The 19,378-nt window shown below is 29.1% G+C and overlaps 1 protein-coding gene across 1 annotated transcript; it reads left to right on the top strand.

The window, feature by feature from the left end:
* Positions 1–7,382: 7,382 nt before the first annotated feature.
* LOC107617800 (phenylalanine ammonia-lyase 2) lies at positions 7,383–14,285 on the top strand. The gene is made up of 2 exons (XM_016319668.3): positions 7,383–7,990; positions 12,330–14,285. The coding sequence occupies exons 1-2, from the start codon at positions 7,605–7,607 to the stop codon at positions 14,077–14,079; spliced, it is 2,136 nt and encodes a 711-aa protein (XP_016175154.1). The 5' UTR covers positions 7,383–7,604; the 3' UTR covers positions 14,080–14,285.
* Positions 14,286–19,378: the final 5,093 nt, after the last annotated feature.

The raw sequence follows: 19,378 nt of genomic DNA, 5'->3' as shown, positions 1-19,378 counted from the left end.
AGAATTCTTCCTCCAGTTTTGCAATGGAAAAAACGTCTCCTTGGTAGAACCTTTTCTTTAATTCTTTTCAAAGATTCTAGCATTGTTGTGCCAAATGACACTTTGTACAATATCAGTAGCTAGAGAGAAATTTACCGAAAAAACTACAAATATGTTGCACCTTTCTCATGATGCAAAAGAAAGATCATCTTCATTTGGTTTAGGTATTGTGCCATCAATGAAACCAATTTTGTTTTTGGATGTTAATGCTCGTATCATAGATTAAGACCAAAAACTATAATTCCGATAATAAAAAATCACCGAAATAATTGGAGAACCAGAATTCTCACCAGGATGAAGGAAGTAGGGATTTGAAGACGAATCCATCGCTGGATTCAAGGTTCTTCTTGTCGTAGCTGCTTGGAAGACGTTGATTCGATTTATGAGTTGCGCTAATGTATCGAGATCGAAGGTTAGAGTTGCTGATTTCATCACTGGAGCAGATTCTATTGCTGATCAAATGAGAAAGATTGAGTATCGATGAATCTAAAGAATGTCAAATTCAGATCTTTTTCTCTAAAACTCGTTGATTGGAAACTCCACTTCTTACAATATCGTCAAATGCAAAAGCAGTGAAATCTCATCAATTTCTTTCATATAGGTGAAGGAGAAGAGAGAAAAGAAGGGATCGAAAAAATAAAAAAAATTTAATAGCAAACATTCACTGCACCATATTAAATGTTATGTTCTTTGCCATTGAGAAAACAACATAAAAAAAAAAAGAGATGAAAAAAAGAAAAAAATAAAAATTTGATTAAAAAAAAAATGAGGAGCTAAGCTAGGCTCCTTGTTAGGAATTAACTTTTACTCTGAATTATTACAAAGTGTAATACTTTTTCATTAACTAACATCACTTACAAATTCTTACTTACAGTGATTGTTACACCAGTTCTCTTCTAACTAACTCTCACATGAGTGTTGCTAATTGAGACTGTACTAATTACCAACTATACCCATTTAATTAGTTAACAAATTTTTTTATTAATTGTCCTTTTTATATTATTGTTTTGGAGCTCCATTTCATTCCCAAAAAAAGCTGCTAAGCACGTAGGCTTAGTTTTATTTACACATGTTCCATAAGAATATTAATTATTTAAGAGTTTATTAATTTTGATATAATAATAGTATAAAATAATATTTTTATATAGTTGTCTATTTATATTTATTTTATCGGATGGTCATTATATTTACATAGTTAATTAATTAGTTTTATTGATATTGTGTTATAATATATTAAAATTAAATACTTATTTTAAATACGAGACAATCATAACACTTACTTTTTCTATGCTAAAATATTTTCTTGAAATTTGAGTAGAAAAAACTATCAAAAGTATCCATGAAGTTTACGACGCCGACAAAAGTACCCCTAAACTAAGGAAATTAACGTTGTACCAATGAAAGATGGGTTCCATACGACAAAAGTATTCAAACCCTAATTTTTTGTTAATTTTTTAATAAATTTCCAAACTACCCTACCTAACCCCATTCTACCGTCACTCCCTCTCTTCTCACTTCTTCCTCTCTCCTCACTTCTCCCTCTCTCAAAAATCCTCACATAGTCACATAACTCTCCTCCTACCTCTTTATTACCGTCTACCACCCATCTACCCGTCACCGCCAATCTCCTTCCCTCTCACTGCTTCCTCCTCTCACTCTTAAGGTGACTACAACACTTTCGTTGCGCGCCTGTGACCCAACCTAAGGAAAACGTCGCCGTGGTGGGCCTGTCTCAGCCGAGGAGAACGTTGTTGTGGCACGCCTGACCCAGCCAAGGAGAACACCGTTGTCACGCACCTGAGAAGAGAGAGGGGTCGTGGTGCTGCTGCATGCAGAAAGAGGGTTCAGTAAACTTATGACTAAACCGGTTGAGGTCCGATCCTCCACCCCCACCACCACCATTGATTTCGGCCTGGTTTGTTGTAGGAGTAGTTTTGGACTTCATGGCAAAGGTTTTAAAAGGAGAGGTTGGGTTATGAAAGGTTGAAAAAGTGAGTTGAGGATGAGGGGGATAGTTTGGGAATTTTATTAAAAAATCAACAAAAAATTAGGATTTGGATACTTTTGTCGTACGTAATCCACCTTTTATGGGTACAGCGTTAATTTCCTTAGTTTATGGATATTTTTGTCAATATTCATAAACTTTATAGATACTTTTGTTAGTTTTTCTATTTGAGTACATTAATAACTTAATAGATGTAAAAGAATAACTTGGTGAAGATCCACTGGATGTTACTCACTTGCTTTGTCATTCTTCAATATTTTTGAAGTTTAGAAAATCCAAATCTATAAAGATTAATAACTTATATATATGATAAAATCTTATATATTAAATGTTATTGCATCATGCTGATATAAATTCATGGTTTATTTCTTTATTAATATGACTAGGTTTAATATATATTAGTTTATTTTGTCCAATAGTCTTGTTCCCTTTAATTTAGGTACGTTTATGTAAAAGTTAATTCTGATTTATTAAGAATATAAAATAGTATTTTATTGGATAGCACAAGAAAGAGAACTAGCTATAGTAAACCATTTTATATATGGTTTAATTTAATTTATTTGAAATCTCAAAGACAAGCTAAGGAGGCTCACACCACAACTTTCTTCTACCAACTGCAAAGCAACTTTGATTACAATGGGGGTTGGTGAAGGTTTCTAATCAACAAGTGGATCAGATAATAATAATAATATGAAGAGTAAAGTATCATTTTTGTCCTTAATGTTTGGGGTAAGTCCTATTTGTGTTCCTAACGTTTAAATTATCCTATTTGTATCTTTAACGTTTATAAAAGTGATTCAATATTATCTTACTATCAATTATACTAACAAATTAGATTATATTTTTCAATTATTTTTATTTGAATGTATTCATTTTCAATTAGGTCTCACTTGGATGTGATCAGTTTTAATATTATACCCACTATTTGTGTTTAGATTCAAAATTATCCTTAAAAAGTGAATTATGTAAATGTTGTAGGAATTAATTTCAATATTTGATGAGCTATTTTTTGGAGTAAATCATCGATTCTATCCAGAGATTTGTATTCTAACTTCAAGAAGAGATTTTTAAAACTCAAACTAAAGCGCTCATGATGTATAATTGATAACAGGATAACATTGAATAACTTTTACAAACGTTAAGGATATAAATAGGACGATTTAAACGTTAGGAATACAAATAGAATTTATCCCAAACGTTGGGGACAAAAACGATACTTTACTCTAATATGAAATGAAAACTTATTTAACTATTCAAGACACCTTCATGAACTGAAAGCAATTATTCCAATAGAAAACCGGCGTCCGAATCTTATTATCAGAATTATATTTGACTAATTACATTAGACAAATTAAAATAAAGATTTCATAAAAAGTGTGTGTTGTTAGAGTCTTTTAGTAATTTCTTTTTCTATTCTCAGAACTCAAATTCGACAATATTTAATTTGCCTATATCCTTAGTTAAATATTGTATACGTATATCATCTCGGGAAACTCATATGTTATTATTATTATTATTATTATTATTATTATTATTATTATTTAGCATCTAGTCACAATGACATCATCATATACAGAGAAAAACCCTAATATACAAAAGTTTTTTTTTGGGGTTCACTTATTTTAAGAAGCTACGATACCACATTAAAAGCTCATACATTATGTCTCTCACATTCATTTATAGCTTCCATGACTAATTTTTACATTCTTAATGATTTGGATGTTAGAATATTTACACACACACACTTAAATCTTTAATTTTTAGAAAATTTAAAATTTAGAATGAAAATATAATTTCAAAAAATTGATTGCTATTGACAGAAAGAAAGTAACTCCTTAATTAAACTTATAAAAATAATGTTCAAAATTAGTCACTAAATTTTTTAACATGTGAATTGAAATAGTCCATTACTTTTATAAATGACCATACTTTCGTTAATGCAGTGCTGATTGTATTAAGGGAGAAGAGAAAAGTTAATTGTAAAATCAGTAACTAATGTAATTTAGTTGGTTAGTTGTTGCTGGTATAGAATTAGTTAGAAGTTACTAGTTCTTCTTGCTTCTTGGTGTATCAGCATGTCTTAGGCAATGCCTATATATAGTACTAATATCTCATTATGGATTGAATGAATTACATTTGAATTTTCTTAACCTGTCTTTGATTTTTTTCATAGTCAAGGAACTTTTTTTTCTCTCTGCTTTCTTTTTTTCTTAGTTTTTTTTTTGCTTTGTGATGTTTTTCTTTTGACTACTTGTTACATCTTTTATAGTATCAAAATTTTATATTCAAAAGGTTTAAAGTTTAATCATTGATGAACTATAAAAGTAGAAAAAAATAGCATAAAGCAAATAAAAGAAGAAAAAAAAGGCCTATGCAAAAATCAAACAAACCTAAAAAAGACTCTTACTTAAAAGAGAGTGTTACAGATATAACTATTCGTGGTATCGTATCTAGAGACACCATTTCATCTTTTGATTGAGAATGAATTACACTTTATGATTTAACAAAGAAGACATTCTCACCCATTGTCAAAAAATTCAATAAAGACAACTACTCTACTTAGAGATATCTTATAATTCTTACTCTTGAGAGTCTGGACTTTGAAAATCATCTTGATCCAACAAAAATTCCTAAACAATTCACATTAGATGCTATCAAAAAAACTGTTACTAAATCATAAGAGTTCAAAAATTGGCGCCAAGATGACAGAACTTCCACCACTTGGTTGGTTGCTTCAATGACAAATTGCTTTTAAGAACAAAGTCATTCACTTATCCGAATTTCATGAAGTTTGGGACAAAATTGATGAATATTTTTAAGTTACTTTTTCTGCGTGTGTACAAAACCACAAGATTCAATTAAGAATATGTAAAAAAATTAGTTTAACTATTGAGTTTTTTGTCAATAAAGATATCTAACATAGAATGTTATGTCCTTATACACGTTACCAACAAAGGAGTATAGAAAAGAAGCATATACATATTGTCGAAATGAGACTTTTTCTCTTGGCAACAACATCTCTTCCATTGCAATTTTGGGAGGATGCATTCATTACATCTACCTACATCATTAACATATTACTAACAAATATGCTTGATAATAAAAGTTCTTATGAAACTCTATTCAATCAATCACCAGATTTTACTTTCTTTAAGATGTTTGGATGTGCATGCTTTCCTCTCTTAAGACCATATAAGAGTTCTGAGTTTGATTATAAACATGAGATTTGTCTATTTCTTGGTTATGATTCCAATCATAAAGGCTACCCGTGCATGACCAAAAATGGTAAAGTCTATCTTGCTATAGACATGTCAATTTCATTGAAACTTTATTTTCTTATCATTCTATGTATTACAATTCTAAAACAAAGTCTTCTTTAGATACATGAGATCAAAGTTTAGATTCCACAAAATTTGAAATGCAAACATCTTCAATACCAACCCTTCTTATACAGACCTCTACTCCACCATCCTCTCCCACTATATTAGAGTCACTAGAAACCTCACCAACTTTAAGTAGTATACTCCCTCCAATAATTCACTCAAATACATTTGTAACAATACTAAGCCAACAAATTATTATTTTGGGCCAACATTTGACCAGTAATAATTTATGTCCATCTTTTTTTTAAAAAAATTGCATATATAAATATATAGTTTGTACTTATATTTACTAAAATATACCTACAAGTTAACATAATTTATATTTATATTTATCAGAATTTACATATAAATTAATAAAATTTATTTATTAAAAATAATTTGATATTTATGGATTTGTTATATAAAGCAAAATATATTACGTTTTTACCTCCACTAATCCAATATTAATCATCATAAGGATAGTATAAAAAAAAATGTTGCTATGTTTATGTTGATTTGGTGTATTATTAGTGGTGGTTGATTTTTATATTTTCTTTCTTCCCGCACGGATCAATGTCTTTTAACAAAATGAAACGAAACCACATGTGTCCGACTGTCCGGCCAAGAATTTAGGCAACACATTATTTTGGGCAACCTTGCATTACTACTCTCATTGAAAATTCTCACCATTAATATAATAATTGAGCCTAAACATTTGTCATTTTAATTCAATGACGTGGCAAGCCATACTTCATTATTGTTGTACCAATTTTTATAATTTATATTTCTTTTTCTAAAAATAGGTTTGAGTATATATTGAAATGATTATTGATTGCTGGTGTAATTTAATAGAGAAACATCATCAAATAATAATTAATTAGTTTTCAGTGCAAACACTATGTTAATACATTCATGGTTATAATATTAAATTTCGGTATGACCTATTCACTAATATTCTAACTTGTATTCTTTATTCTTAGATTGAAGTTTATTTGGTTAATTATCCAAATAACCTAACATTATTGTTGGTCATTATATTTATCTCGCGGCAAAAGATCTTAATTAAGTACATTTGAACTTTTAAAATTTTCAAAAATTTAATTATATTTGTAGTTTATACTTTCTAATCATATGTACCTCTTTCTGTTGACTTATTATATTATCATACGTTTTTAATATAATTAAATTAATGTAACTCCGTTAAAAGAAAATATCATATCATTTAATTTTTCTGTAAGAGATAGAAATTAAAGCCAAATGTAACAAGTAACAACACAACTTTTATATATAAAACAAATCTTTTAGAAATTAAAAGCTATAAATTATAATTTGAATACTAATATAATATCTTAAACAACACTATTAATTTACTATCCCAATTGAATAATCCACATTTATGTTCTATTACTGTAAATTCGATTAATCTGATCCAATCATCAACTCAATTGAATTTCACAATAGAGTTGGAGCTTGGCCTCGTAACAATTATTATTTTTCAAGTAATAAACTCAAGCTTAATAATTGAGATGTCTATCTAGTTAAGAAATCAACGTATCTTAATTTAATACTGAGTCATTATTATTTTGGAATTTCGAGCGTTCCTCTACCCTCTTTCTCAAATCTCAACCCACCAACCCGCACTTCCTTCTCAACTCACTTTCCTTCTTATTTTTTTCAAACATAGACTAAAATTAATATATAAGGCTCAAAATAATAATAATAGTAATAAAAACTTGGATTTTGATTTAGATTTGGATTGGACTCAGCACTAACACTACCACCACCAACAACAACATAAGTTGTGTTGCAAAAGCTACTACTCACACTTCCACGTGTCTCCATCATGATCCTCCATTCCCATGATCATCCAACGGTCACCTCGTGTTCTCAACTAACCCATCGGCTTACCCACCTACACTCAATGTCACCAACCCCCCTCTCTCTATATATATAATCCCCCACTTTTTTCCTCTTTTTCTCAGGAAAATTTTCTTAATTTCCTGCAATTCCCATTAAGAAAATTTTCCACTTTATCTCATTTCATTATTATTTTTTTGCAATCACAAACCCAAGGTGGTTCTCTTATTCTCCTTTTGTTCACTTCCATTTTTGTGATCATCATCATTATAGTCACATTATACATATACAAGCCTTGTTATCTAATTACTATTCACGTTTAAACCAACCACTTTTTTTAAATGGAGAATTCGAGCAGCAGAAACGACTCCTTGAGCCTCTGTAATGACAGTCATGACCCACTGAACTGGGTCATGGCTGCAGAGGCCCTAAAGGGTAGTCATCTCGACGAGGTAAAGCGGATGATAGAAGAGTACAGGAAGAAGGAGGTGTTCTTGGGTGGCAAGGGACTCACCATATCCCAGGTGGCCGCGGTGGCCATGAACGACGATGGTGGCGTGGCGGTGGCTCTGGCGGAGGAGGCACGTGCCGAGGTGAAGGCAAGCAGCGATTGGGTGAGGGAGAGCATGGACAAAGGCATGGATAGCTATGGTGTCACCACAGGGTTTGGTGCAACCTCACACAGGAGAACCAAGCAAGGTGGTGCCCTTCAAAATGAACTCATAAGGTAACAATTAATTGAATATTAATTACATTGGTTTTAGCTAGAGTTTCCTTTTATTAATTGTCATTAACACTTCTACAGTTACTAGAATTGACGAATGCATGCTAGCGTAGTATATATTTTTGCTTCCATTATTGATATTTAATTCATTAAGGTCTTATTAATAAGCTTCTATATGATATTTCTCTATGTTGCCCAAAAAAATAAAAAGAAAATTTTGTATTTGTAAATCAATGAGTTTGATGTTTATTTGTGTGATAAGTGAATATTTTGATTGTCGTTACTTGGCGGTAGGTAGGTTATTAGTAACGTGCTATAAGTAATTATTAGGTGATCGACGAGGTCATGTCCTAATTTGAGAAACTTTATTTTATCGGTTTGTAGATTTGACATAGGTGTGAATTCTTTTTGCTTTTTTAATGTTATTGTGAATATTAGTTGAACATGAAAAATATGATGGTGTTTTTGGGTTCGGAATCTATAGGATGTAGGCCACATATAGTGCAAGATGTTATTAATGATGTTAATAATGGTAAATAAATTTTACTTGGGCTAGCTTTTTGCAGGATAATAACTAATAAGTGGAATGAAGTACATACTACATACCATAGTTGATATTGAATAGATGTATGTTCTATATATTATTTTTTCTATTTAATACTACAAAATGTTTAAAAAACAATAAAAATCAGCATAAATTTGTCCAAAATTATTTTATTTTATATGTATTAATTACTTCTAAAATAAATTCATAATATTAGATGTAATGAATATGTAATTTTAAATGTTATATATATAAATTATAAATATTAAGTTAATAAGGTCGTAACTTTAAATTATTATCTTTTTAAGATTACTCTTAATAATAATAGGTGTTATTTAATTTTTTTTGTGTTTCACATATTAATTTAAATTATTTTAAGAAAAATTCACAAATATCTTTTATATTTATTAGTTATATTTGTCACTTAGACATTTTCTGTGTTTCACATATTAATTTAATTTATTTTTAATATGTATTTTATATGTATTTTAATATATATTTTATATTAATGATTAGTTTTAATAATTAATTTTAATATATATTTAATATGATTAAAATATTTTACTCTCTAAACAATTTAATTAATTTAATTATTTATCTTTGATTTAAAATTGTGCGGACAACGCTAAGCAAGACATGGGGATCGTATCTTGTTACTCACCAAACCCCTCTTCGTCTTGCGGGGTTAAGTAATTAATAATTAAGCAAGTAATAATGTGACGAATGATTTTTATTTTTTTTTTACTTAGTTTATATGTGTTTTAAGAGTAAAAATTGAAGTTATTAATTCAAAATTTTAAAAAATATATATAATTAAACTTTTAATATATTTATTATGTATTTATTAAAATAAAATTTTTTAAATAATTACTAATAATAATTTTAAGATGTGTTTATTATTAGACACATGATAGCTAATTTTTTTGTCTTCAAAAGTTAAGGCACAAAATGTTAGGTAAGTAAGATTAGTGTGAATCATTGGTGGAACAATAATATCCCATACAATAATGAATAATCACTTTGTGATTTGTGAACAAAGATGGACAAAATCGTTCTCTTAATTGAATACGTCATTTGTGTGAGACAGAGACACCTTCCATTGGAGGATCTTTTCCTGTTCTCACACTGTACAATGACCCAAGTGCCCCGTTTGTGGGGTCCACTCCAGTTTGGATTAATAAAAACAAAGTTAGAAAAAGAGGCCATCCAACAAAAATGAAAGTATGAAACGCTGAACATATTTTGTATTCATAAAAAAGTTTAGCTAATTTGTTTACGGAAACATGTTAATATTATTATTAGCAAAAATTTTAAAATTCTTTTAATAAATATATTAAAATTTTAAAATTTTTATATTTTCAATTATTTTTTTTATTGTGACCAATCTTTTTAAATTCTTTTCATTAAGTAGAAAATTTTTTGTTCTTTATTAATTAAATAAATTTTAATTTTTAATTATTTGTTTTCATATAAATAATTAATATTTAAAAAAATAATTTATTATTCGATTTATTATTTTTATTTTTAAAATTTTAAACAGGCTACATGTATTTTTTACAGAAAATATCTTATAGCGTGTTATTTTATTCATTACATTTAATAACAGGTCAATTTTTAAAGAATATTACACTTATACTTTGTTTCAAGGTTCATTATTAGTATTCGTCCTAATTTTTATATCTATATTTGATATTATTTGATAAATTTCTAAAATAAATTATGTGATAGTACTTTACTATTTTCCTTCAAAAATTAGAATATTCAAGTAATACAACATGCATATTCACATATAGTTTTAGATGTGATTATTAACAAATAAAATATTTTTAAAATCATGGGATATATATTAAAGATAGAAATATTTTTATGTGATGATATATGATTAGATGAATGTTTTTTGCAATAACAGTACACTATTAAAATTAATCTCATATAAAATATTTGAAGTTTTTAAAGCATTTTATAAGATCTTAAAACCTTTAATTTATACCACCCCTCTCTCTTCTTAATTCGAGTTTTCAAAAGATTACTTAATTCTTAGCTTTGTGAGATGTAACGTAAGAAAAGGTCAAATGGGTCAAGATAAAGAGAACTTGTCTAACTAACAATGGTACAAAATAATAAATAAATTAAAAGGCTTAGTTGTAGGAGGATATCTGACTTTCCATTTGTGGCTTTTTTTTTTTTTTTGTATTGTTTTGTTTTTGCGTTGGTGTACGTATTATTCCATTTTTGATTCAATCCAACCTTGATCTTGAAATCTTGATTAAGATAATACTTAAAAAAGTTATATAAACCTTTTGTTTTCTTCGTTGTATTTTTGTTTTTGGATCACGTATATACGTTAATAAATTCAACACGCATAGTTAGAAAAACCAAATTACCTGTATCTGTATGAATAAGTTTTAACTTTTAACCTATATAATATAGTGCTTAATCAGTTAAACTTGCATATCACAATCATGGATATGGATGTGGCATAATATAAAAATTAGAGGCCAGAAAAAAATAGTGGTAGTTAAGTGAGAAAAAGAGGAATAAAACTGTAAAGAAAAAATATTTTGTTATTTGGATCGGAGTGGATTCTCTCCAATGAAAAAAAAAATCTAATCATTTATTACTCTCTCTCTCTCTTATTTATTTTTGATTCTACTTATAGAATCAAAGGTGAAAAATCACACTGTATCTTATCAAGTATTAAAAAAATTGGAGAGGATTCATTTCCTAAGACTAATACTAATTAATTCTTTTTTTCAATTTTTCTTTTTACTGAAATTGTTGCCTTTTAACTTTCCCCATAAGTTTATATGATGTGATCCCATTAATTTGTAACCGATATTATGGATTTATGGTTATTCCATCTACATGGAAGCCTTGGAACCACTCATGTCACAACTTTACTTGATCCATATTTAATACCTCATCCCTCTCCAACACACAAATCCGTCTCTTTAATTAACTGTCAATATAACAAAGTTCTACATAAATTTGTGTATCAAAATTAGTAATAACAACAACAAAGTTAAATGAGTATGATTGATTGATTTGTGCACTTATTTTTCAGACTTAGTTGTTCTTTGTGCAGTACATAATTAATAGTTTTGTACTTAATTAATAATATTATAGAATTATATATTTTTTTAAACTATGTTAGTTTGGTCTTGGTCTCATAGATTATGGCAAAAAATTTAGAACCACTTTACAAAATGATCTTAGCGAAAATTTCTTTATTAGTAAAAAAAAATTAAGTGATAATTTTTTAATTATCAGTTTTTTATAAGAATCTTATTGACTTGTTTAATTTTTTTTTTATCATAGGAAAGATTTATTTTATTAATAGTTAAAAAAATAAAAAAATCAGTCGAATTTATTATTTTTGTCCAACACCTTCAGCACATTAATCTAATTCTTTTTATCTAACAATCCAACAATATATTTTTAGTCCTATTGTTAGCTAACTATTGACCAAAATCAATAAATTTAACTAGCCTTTTAGTATTTTTCTAATATTTATTATCTAAAAAAAATTTAATGAATATAATTTTACATTTAATTAGGGATTAGATTTATTGCATAAAAAATAATTAATTTTTATGTTTATTTTTAGAAAATAATTTTTTTATATAAAAATATAATATTAGTATAAAAAAAGTTTACATGAATAGTTTATTGGGTCATTGTCTCATTGAACATACTAGTTTGACTTAGTCAACTTGTTCGTAGCTTCCTAGGAATCATTATATTATGCATTTTGTTTAATGAATACAATTTGACCATTACTCAATTTTGTCCAAACAGATTCTTGAATGCCGGAATATTCGGCAACAGCACAGAATCTTGTCACACATTGTCCCACACAGCAACAAGAGCAGCCATGTTGGTTAGGATCAACACATTGCTCCAAGGCTATTCCGGAATCAGATTCGAGATCTTGGAAGCCATAACAAAGTTCCTCAACCACAACATTACACCATGCCTCCCTCTCCGCGGCACCATCACCGCCTCCGGCGACCTGGTCCCGTTGTCCTACGTAGCGGGCCTTCTAATCGGAAGGCCCAACTCCAAGTCAGTTGGGCCTAATGGACAACTCCTCAATGCCAAAGAGGCCTTCGAGCTGGCCGGAATTGACAGCGGTTTCTTTGACTTGCAGCCCAAGGAAGGTCTGGCTCTGGTCAACGGAACTGCTGTTGGTTCTGGCCTAGCCTCAATGGTACTCTTCGAGGCCAACATACTGGCCGTCCTCTCGGAGGTTTTGTCGGCAATTTTCGCGGAAGTTATGCAGGGGAAGCCGGAGTTTACTGATCATCTAACTCACAAATTGAAGCACCACCCTGGTCAGATTGAAGCTGCAGCAATAATGGAACATATCTTAGATGGAAGCTCATATGTTAAAGCTGCAGAGAAGGTTCATGAGATTGATCCTCTTCAGAAGCCGAAACAAGATAGATACGCTCTTCGAACTTCGCCTCAATGGTTAGGGCCACAAATTGAGGTGATTCGCCATAGCACGAAGATGATCGAGAGGGAGATCAACTCTGTAAACGACAATCCATTGATCGATGTGTCGAGGAATAAGGCACTGCACGGGGGGAACTTTCAAGGGACTCCGATTGGTGTGTCGATGGATAACACCCGGCTGGCCATAGCATCCATTGGCAAACTCATGTTTGCTCAATTCTCCGAGTTAGTTAATGACTTTTACAACAACGGTCTGCCTTCGAATTTAACCGCTAGCCGGAATCCGAGCTTGGATTACGGCTTTAAAGGCGCGGAAATCGCCATGGCTTCATACTGCTCTGAGCTGCAATATCTTGCAAACCCTGTGACAAACCATGTTCAGAGTGCTGAGCAACATAACCAAGATGTGAACTCCTTGGGATTGATCTCATCAAGAAAAACAGCTGAGGCAGTTGATATATTGAAGCTGATGTCATCAACTTACTTGGTAGCGTTGTGCCAAGCCATTGATCTTAGGCATTTAGAGGAGAATCTGAAGAACACGGTGAAGAACACAGTGAGCCAAGTGGCCAAAAGGGTGCTCACAATGGGGGTAAACGGCGAGTTACATCCGTCCAGGTTCTGCGAAAAGGACTTGCTCAAGGTCGTGGATCGCGAGTATGTGTTCGCCTACGCCGATGATCCGTGCAGCGCAAGCTACCCTCTGATGCAGAAGCTGAGACAAGTCTTGGTTGATCATGCTTTACAGAATGGTGAGAAAGAGTGCAATGCAAGCACCTCAATTTTCCAAAAGATTGGAGCTTTTGAGCAAGAGCTGAAGACCCTTTTGCCCAAAGAGATTGAGAGTGCAAGAATTGGAGTTGAGAATGGAAATGCTGCTGTTCCTAACAGAATCAAGGAGTGTAGATCATATCCAATTTACAGGTTTGTGAGAGAAACTTTGGGAACAGATTTGCTGACAGGTGAGAAAGTTAGGTCCCCTGGTGAGGAATGTGATAAGGTATTCACTGCTATGTGTCAAGGAAAATTGATTGATCCAATGTTGGATTGTCTAAAGGAGTGGAATGGTTCTCCTCTTCCAATATGCTAGCTCCACTGTTGGTTCTCCTCTTCTTGTGATGTATACTTTCTTTTTTATTTATTATTTTTAATAGTTCATGGACATGTATTTGAATGAAAATGTGATAGCTAACTGTATGTCTCTTAAGTTTTTATGTATGTGCTCTTTGTCAATGTAATTTAGACCTCAAACAAGAAACATTGGTGTGAATTATTGAAGAATCTATGTTTCTCTCATTTAATGCCATTTAGGCATTTATGGTATTTTTATTTTTACCCATGTTCATTAATAATTGGAGATCTTTGTATAGTTTGCAAGGACTTAAAAGGGTACATAGGACAAATGGTTTTATTTCTTCCTTTTTGGACCATTAAATCTTTTCTATATCAGACCAAAGTATTATGCGCCCTCGGCTAGCTACCCTGTGTTCTTTTCTCCTTTCCTTATTTGATTAAACATTCAACTATTCAAGTATAAAATGTACGATGCAGCAAATCTAAAAGCTAGAAATCATAAGTTGAAAGATTCACAACAATAGCCAGTTTGGTATCTATGACATTAACATACATTGGATTATTCTAGTTTTTTTTTTTTCTTCTTTTTTGCCACAAGTATATTATGGTTATGCTACCACCCTACTAGAGGTAGACATTAGTATCTTTGATTTCATTTGTTTATTACTTTTCTTTATTGTTGGGATAAAAACACAAATATCACATTAGCTGTATAATTATTTGTATAACTATCACAAATAGGTATATTTTGGACTTTGTGTACTTTAAGTAGCTGTACACAAATTAGTTATTCATGTAACATTATTGTAGGGTAAAAATGAGATAAAAAATTTCATAGTTAAATTGTTGAATACAGAGTTTCCATAAAATTGTGTGCCTCATTTAATATATTAAATCAAATGAAACACTATTATTAAGTTTCTTGTCAAAAAGTATTGGCCTTCTAGATTTTGAAAAACCAAGATAAATTATTCAATAGCTAATAATTAATAAGTATATATTGTCTATGGTAACAATAGTAGTATAGTACACATACGTACAAGTGATAATAATGACACTGGATTAATATTTATTTATGAAATGAGCTAAACAAATAGAAATACTTTTGAAATTTAAGTGGCCATATATAATATTGTGGTATGCTATATATTAACTTTTAGATAAATAGATAAGTTAAACATTAGTCACTCTTAAAATTAGAAGGTACACCAGATTCAGTAAACATTTAAAAGTACTTATAATAATAAAAAAACAGTACGTAATTAATTTTTACACAAAAATCCCAATAATAATAATAAAAGACTAAAAGTACTGAGTTTTACTTCAATTATAAGTAAATTAACTTTCTTATATACATTAACAACTTTCTTATAGTATCATATATATACTTCAATAGCTACTAGTTACCGTCCATTTATGCTTGATGCAGAAATTTAAATGTGATCATTGTGAAATAATAATGGCACAGAATATGTACACATTTTTTCTAGGAACAAAATATATACATCTTCCAAATAATTGTATCATAATTTGACCATGAATAGAAATTCGCATTGCTATATACAAAACATATGTGAATACATAATACTACTAGAAACAATGTAAGAGGGTCTTATTATGATGTTGGTCATCTTCAAGAGTAGTAGCATTGTGAAGAATGTTTAGGAAAATGGTCTCATTGCAAGGAATGCGAAGCATATTATTATCGAATCCAAACACGTCCTCAGCATGATCCAGCAATGCCTTAATGAGGGGATTGTTGAGTGTACCTACCTTGATCACAAATCTCTTGCAATCTTCACCTACATACACAACTAGGTGCCCTTTTGGGACATCTTTTGGTACATATGAACATGATGATGATAATGACTCTTCATCATTTTGGAATAAGAAACAGTATCCAATCCACATGTGATCAATTTTTTCATGAATTATTGCACATTTGATGAGAAAATTAGCCTTTACCTTTCCCAATTTAGTAAACCCCCTTAGCCAACTTTTGAGAAGTTTAACCTTCATGACCTTCATCATTTAAATTTACAAAATGCGAATGAAAAATTTGTGGTGAATTGAAGTAGAAGCAAGAGTGTTGAGGTTTATGCATGTAGAGATGTAGGCAAGCTAATTAGTGGGAGAAGATATGAAGTAAAATTAAAATGGACTTATATATATATATAAAGGATAATATATAATGAAAAAAAATAATGTCTAGATATTTCTAAGTGCTCAATGCCAAGACCTTCTCAATATTTTAGTATGCAAAAATTGCACTACTATATATGATTTGGCTCAAGTATATTTAATATATTTAATTTAGTACGAGTTGATTTTTTGCATACATGAATTGTACGAAATACCAACTTCTCTTATTGTGTGTAGATATAAGTGGTTTTTATAAGGAAGTTATATACCCCACACGATGGGAGTGATAGGAAAAAGGCACACAAGAAAGATAATATTGTGCTGGTTGGAACATGCACATACAAGCTAAGGGAAAAGAATAATAATTACATCAAAACACAGTGTGTTTAATCTCTTTGGAGATCAGATACGATCAGCGCTTGAGTCACTAATCTTGACGAGGTTAACAATTTTATTATGGTAAAAATAATCATAAATCTATCTTGGTTGATCAAGTTAATTAAAAATAAATACTACGCTTTATATCATATTCATCTTATCAACTTCAACTTTAATTAATAAATAAATAGTACATAAATTATTTATATTAGTGAGAAAAAAAATCTTTATAACTTAAGTAATGTAGAACTAATAGATAACATAAAGTTTATTATTCTAAACAATATAAAACTTCTATTCTCTTATTATAATAAGTAACTAATATAATTAATTTACTAACTCTACTTGTTCTCACATTAAGACTTTACTAATAAGATTTTTATAGTATCAATTTCGCTAGAAATTCAACTTTTAACATTTAATTTTGTAACAAATAATTCAATGTCGTGCACAATTTTATTATGAAAAAGTATATGGTACTAATCTGTCAATTTATTGTCAATAATAATTAATTATTATATTTTAAATACATATATAAAGAGACACATCTAGAAAATATATTTATAAAGACATTTTTATTAGACATAGCTATAAAAAAGATATTTTTATTAGACACATCCACAGATATTTTTATTAAACACAGTTGTAAATAAAAGTTGACAGAAGTTGACAAAAATAATGTTGGTAACGTAGGGGGATTGTTTTATTATTGCATACAATTTCATTCGAAACATTGAAAAATTTATAAGGAGTGTATGCTTTTTATTACATATTCATATATCACTCTAGTAGAATATGTGTTAGTTGAATGCATGTAAAATAATTATTACTAGCTAAGAACTCCCCGTTCTAAAGATTTCAAAATAATACATACAATTATTTCTGTAATCATTAGTAGTTCAAATAACATAGATAATAATAATGTTATAACTAATTAGGTGATATGCCATTACCATTGATCACATATTTGTTTATATGCATATATTCAAACACATGCATGCACAAAATTATGTATCGAATTCAATGCATATAGATTTTTTAGGTGGATATGCAAATCCAGATAAAAACAGCAGCCAATAGATTTTTGTTCCCTAATTGGCACAAAACAAGAGATCCTCATCATGACACGCACTATTTTTTAAGAGCCAACAGATCTGCTAAAAATATTGATGGATTTTATCCCCAATCATTTTAGCTATCTGCCAATAATTCAACACTTGAAGTACAAAAGCATATGTGGTTAGAGGTTGGCAAGTCATTACTTCACATGGTGTATATATAAGACTAATTTTTTTTATATAGAGAAAATATTAGTATTTTTGTTATAAATAAAATTATTTAATATAATTACAGGTTAGTAAATTTTATAGGTGGAGAATTAATATATAGAATATGTGTTAGATGCGTGTTATCATCCTGGTAATACGCAGAGTACGTGTTGAACACGTGTTAATATTTTGACTAATATACAGAAATTTTTTTTTTGTACATTCATAATACTATAATATACTTTAAATATTAATATTCAACCAAAACATCATTTTTATCTCTATATTAAAAATAATTTTTGTAATATATAAATATAATAAAATAGCTTTCGATTTTGGAAGTGCCTTATTCTAGGTCCCATAAAAATATTTTAATATATTTCAAATTAAAGGTTGTTTAGACAAATTAAAAATGTCTTCTAATTGCACGTATAATGAAAGATTTAGAGATAAGACAAATTGAAAATAATTTTTTGAGTTGTTGTGTCGAAACTTTAGAAATTACAAAGTGTATAGTTACATTTTATATCAGACTAGTAAAGTATTAGATAAAAAAAAATGACAAATTTGACTGGTCTAAAAAATCTTTGAGATGTATTGAATTATTTTTAAGTATTTTTGAATATATTTTTGTCTTTTTCTTTTATATTTTTCTTTCTTGTGTATTTTTGTTCATTAACTCACCGTTAAATTATCATCATTTAGGGAATTAAATCAGAATATATGTAGCAGAGATTTTTCTTCCAATTTAGTTGGAAAATTGTAAATAAATTCATAATGAGCTTCAAATTAAATTACAATAAGAAATTAAGAATAATGTTACGTTATTCATAGATATTATACATAGACAGATATGATACCGAGATGTAGAGAGTAATAAAGGACTGTTATAACTGAAAGTGTAGCTGAGAGTTGATTAAGGCACATATATATATATATATATATGCTGAGGTAGTTAAAGTAGTTAAATTTCTCTTTTTGTATAAGCAAATATATATATATATATATATATATATATATATATAGTTCATTAGAGTGTATTGATGTAGAAAAAGAAACCTCGTAACTCAAATACAGTTTTATTCAATTCTCTAATTCTTCTTCTTTGTATATGTTTACATTTTAGATTAGACATTAATTTTAATCAACTGACAGTGTAAAACATTTTATACAGTCGTACAATTACATCAGTTTTTTTAGATGATTATTCACGCTATTAATGTAAAAAATAGTTATTTTTACTGATGTGCCATTGTATAATTGAATGCACATGTAAAACTATTTTATATTGACAATGCATCAAAATTAAATTCTTTATATTATCATTTAAGGACATAAAAAAATATATTATAAATTTTATATTTATCAAAAATAAAATTCCTAAAGAATTTATAAATATATGTTTAGCTAATATGTGTCTTAAGTAGGACATATAATAAATTTTTCATTAATAAAAAAATTTAAATATTTTTATTTAATGAATATAAAATAAATATACTAAAAATTTAATTTTTTTATATTTTTAAT

The sequence above is a fragment of the Arachis ipaensis genome, chromosome B9, assembly GCF_059453495.1.
Source record: "Arachis ipaensis isolate K30076 ecotype BB chromosome B9, ASM5945349v1, whole genome shotgun sequence".
NCBI classification, from domain to species: Eukaryota; Viridiplantae; Streptophyta; class Magnoliopsida; order Fabales; family Fabaceae; genus Arachis; species Arachis ipaensis.
Note: the sequence above shows the minus strand (reverse complement) of the source record. Positions and strands in the feature narration are given on the sequence as shown.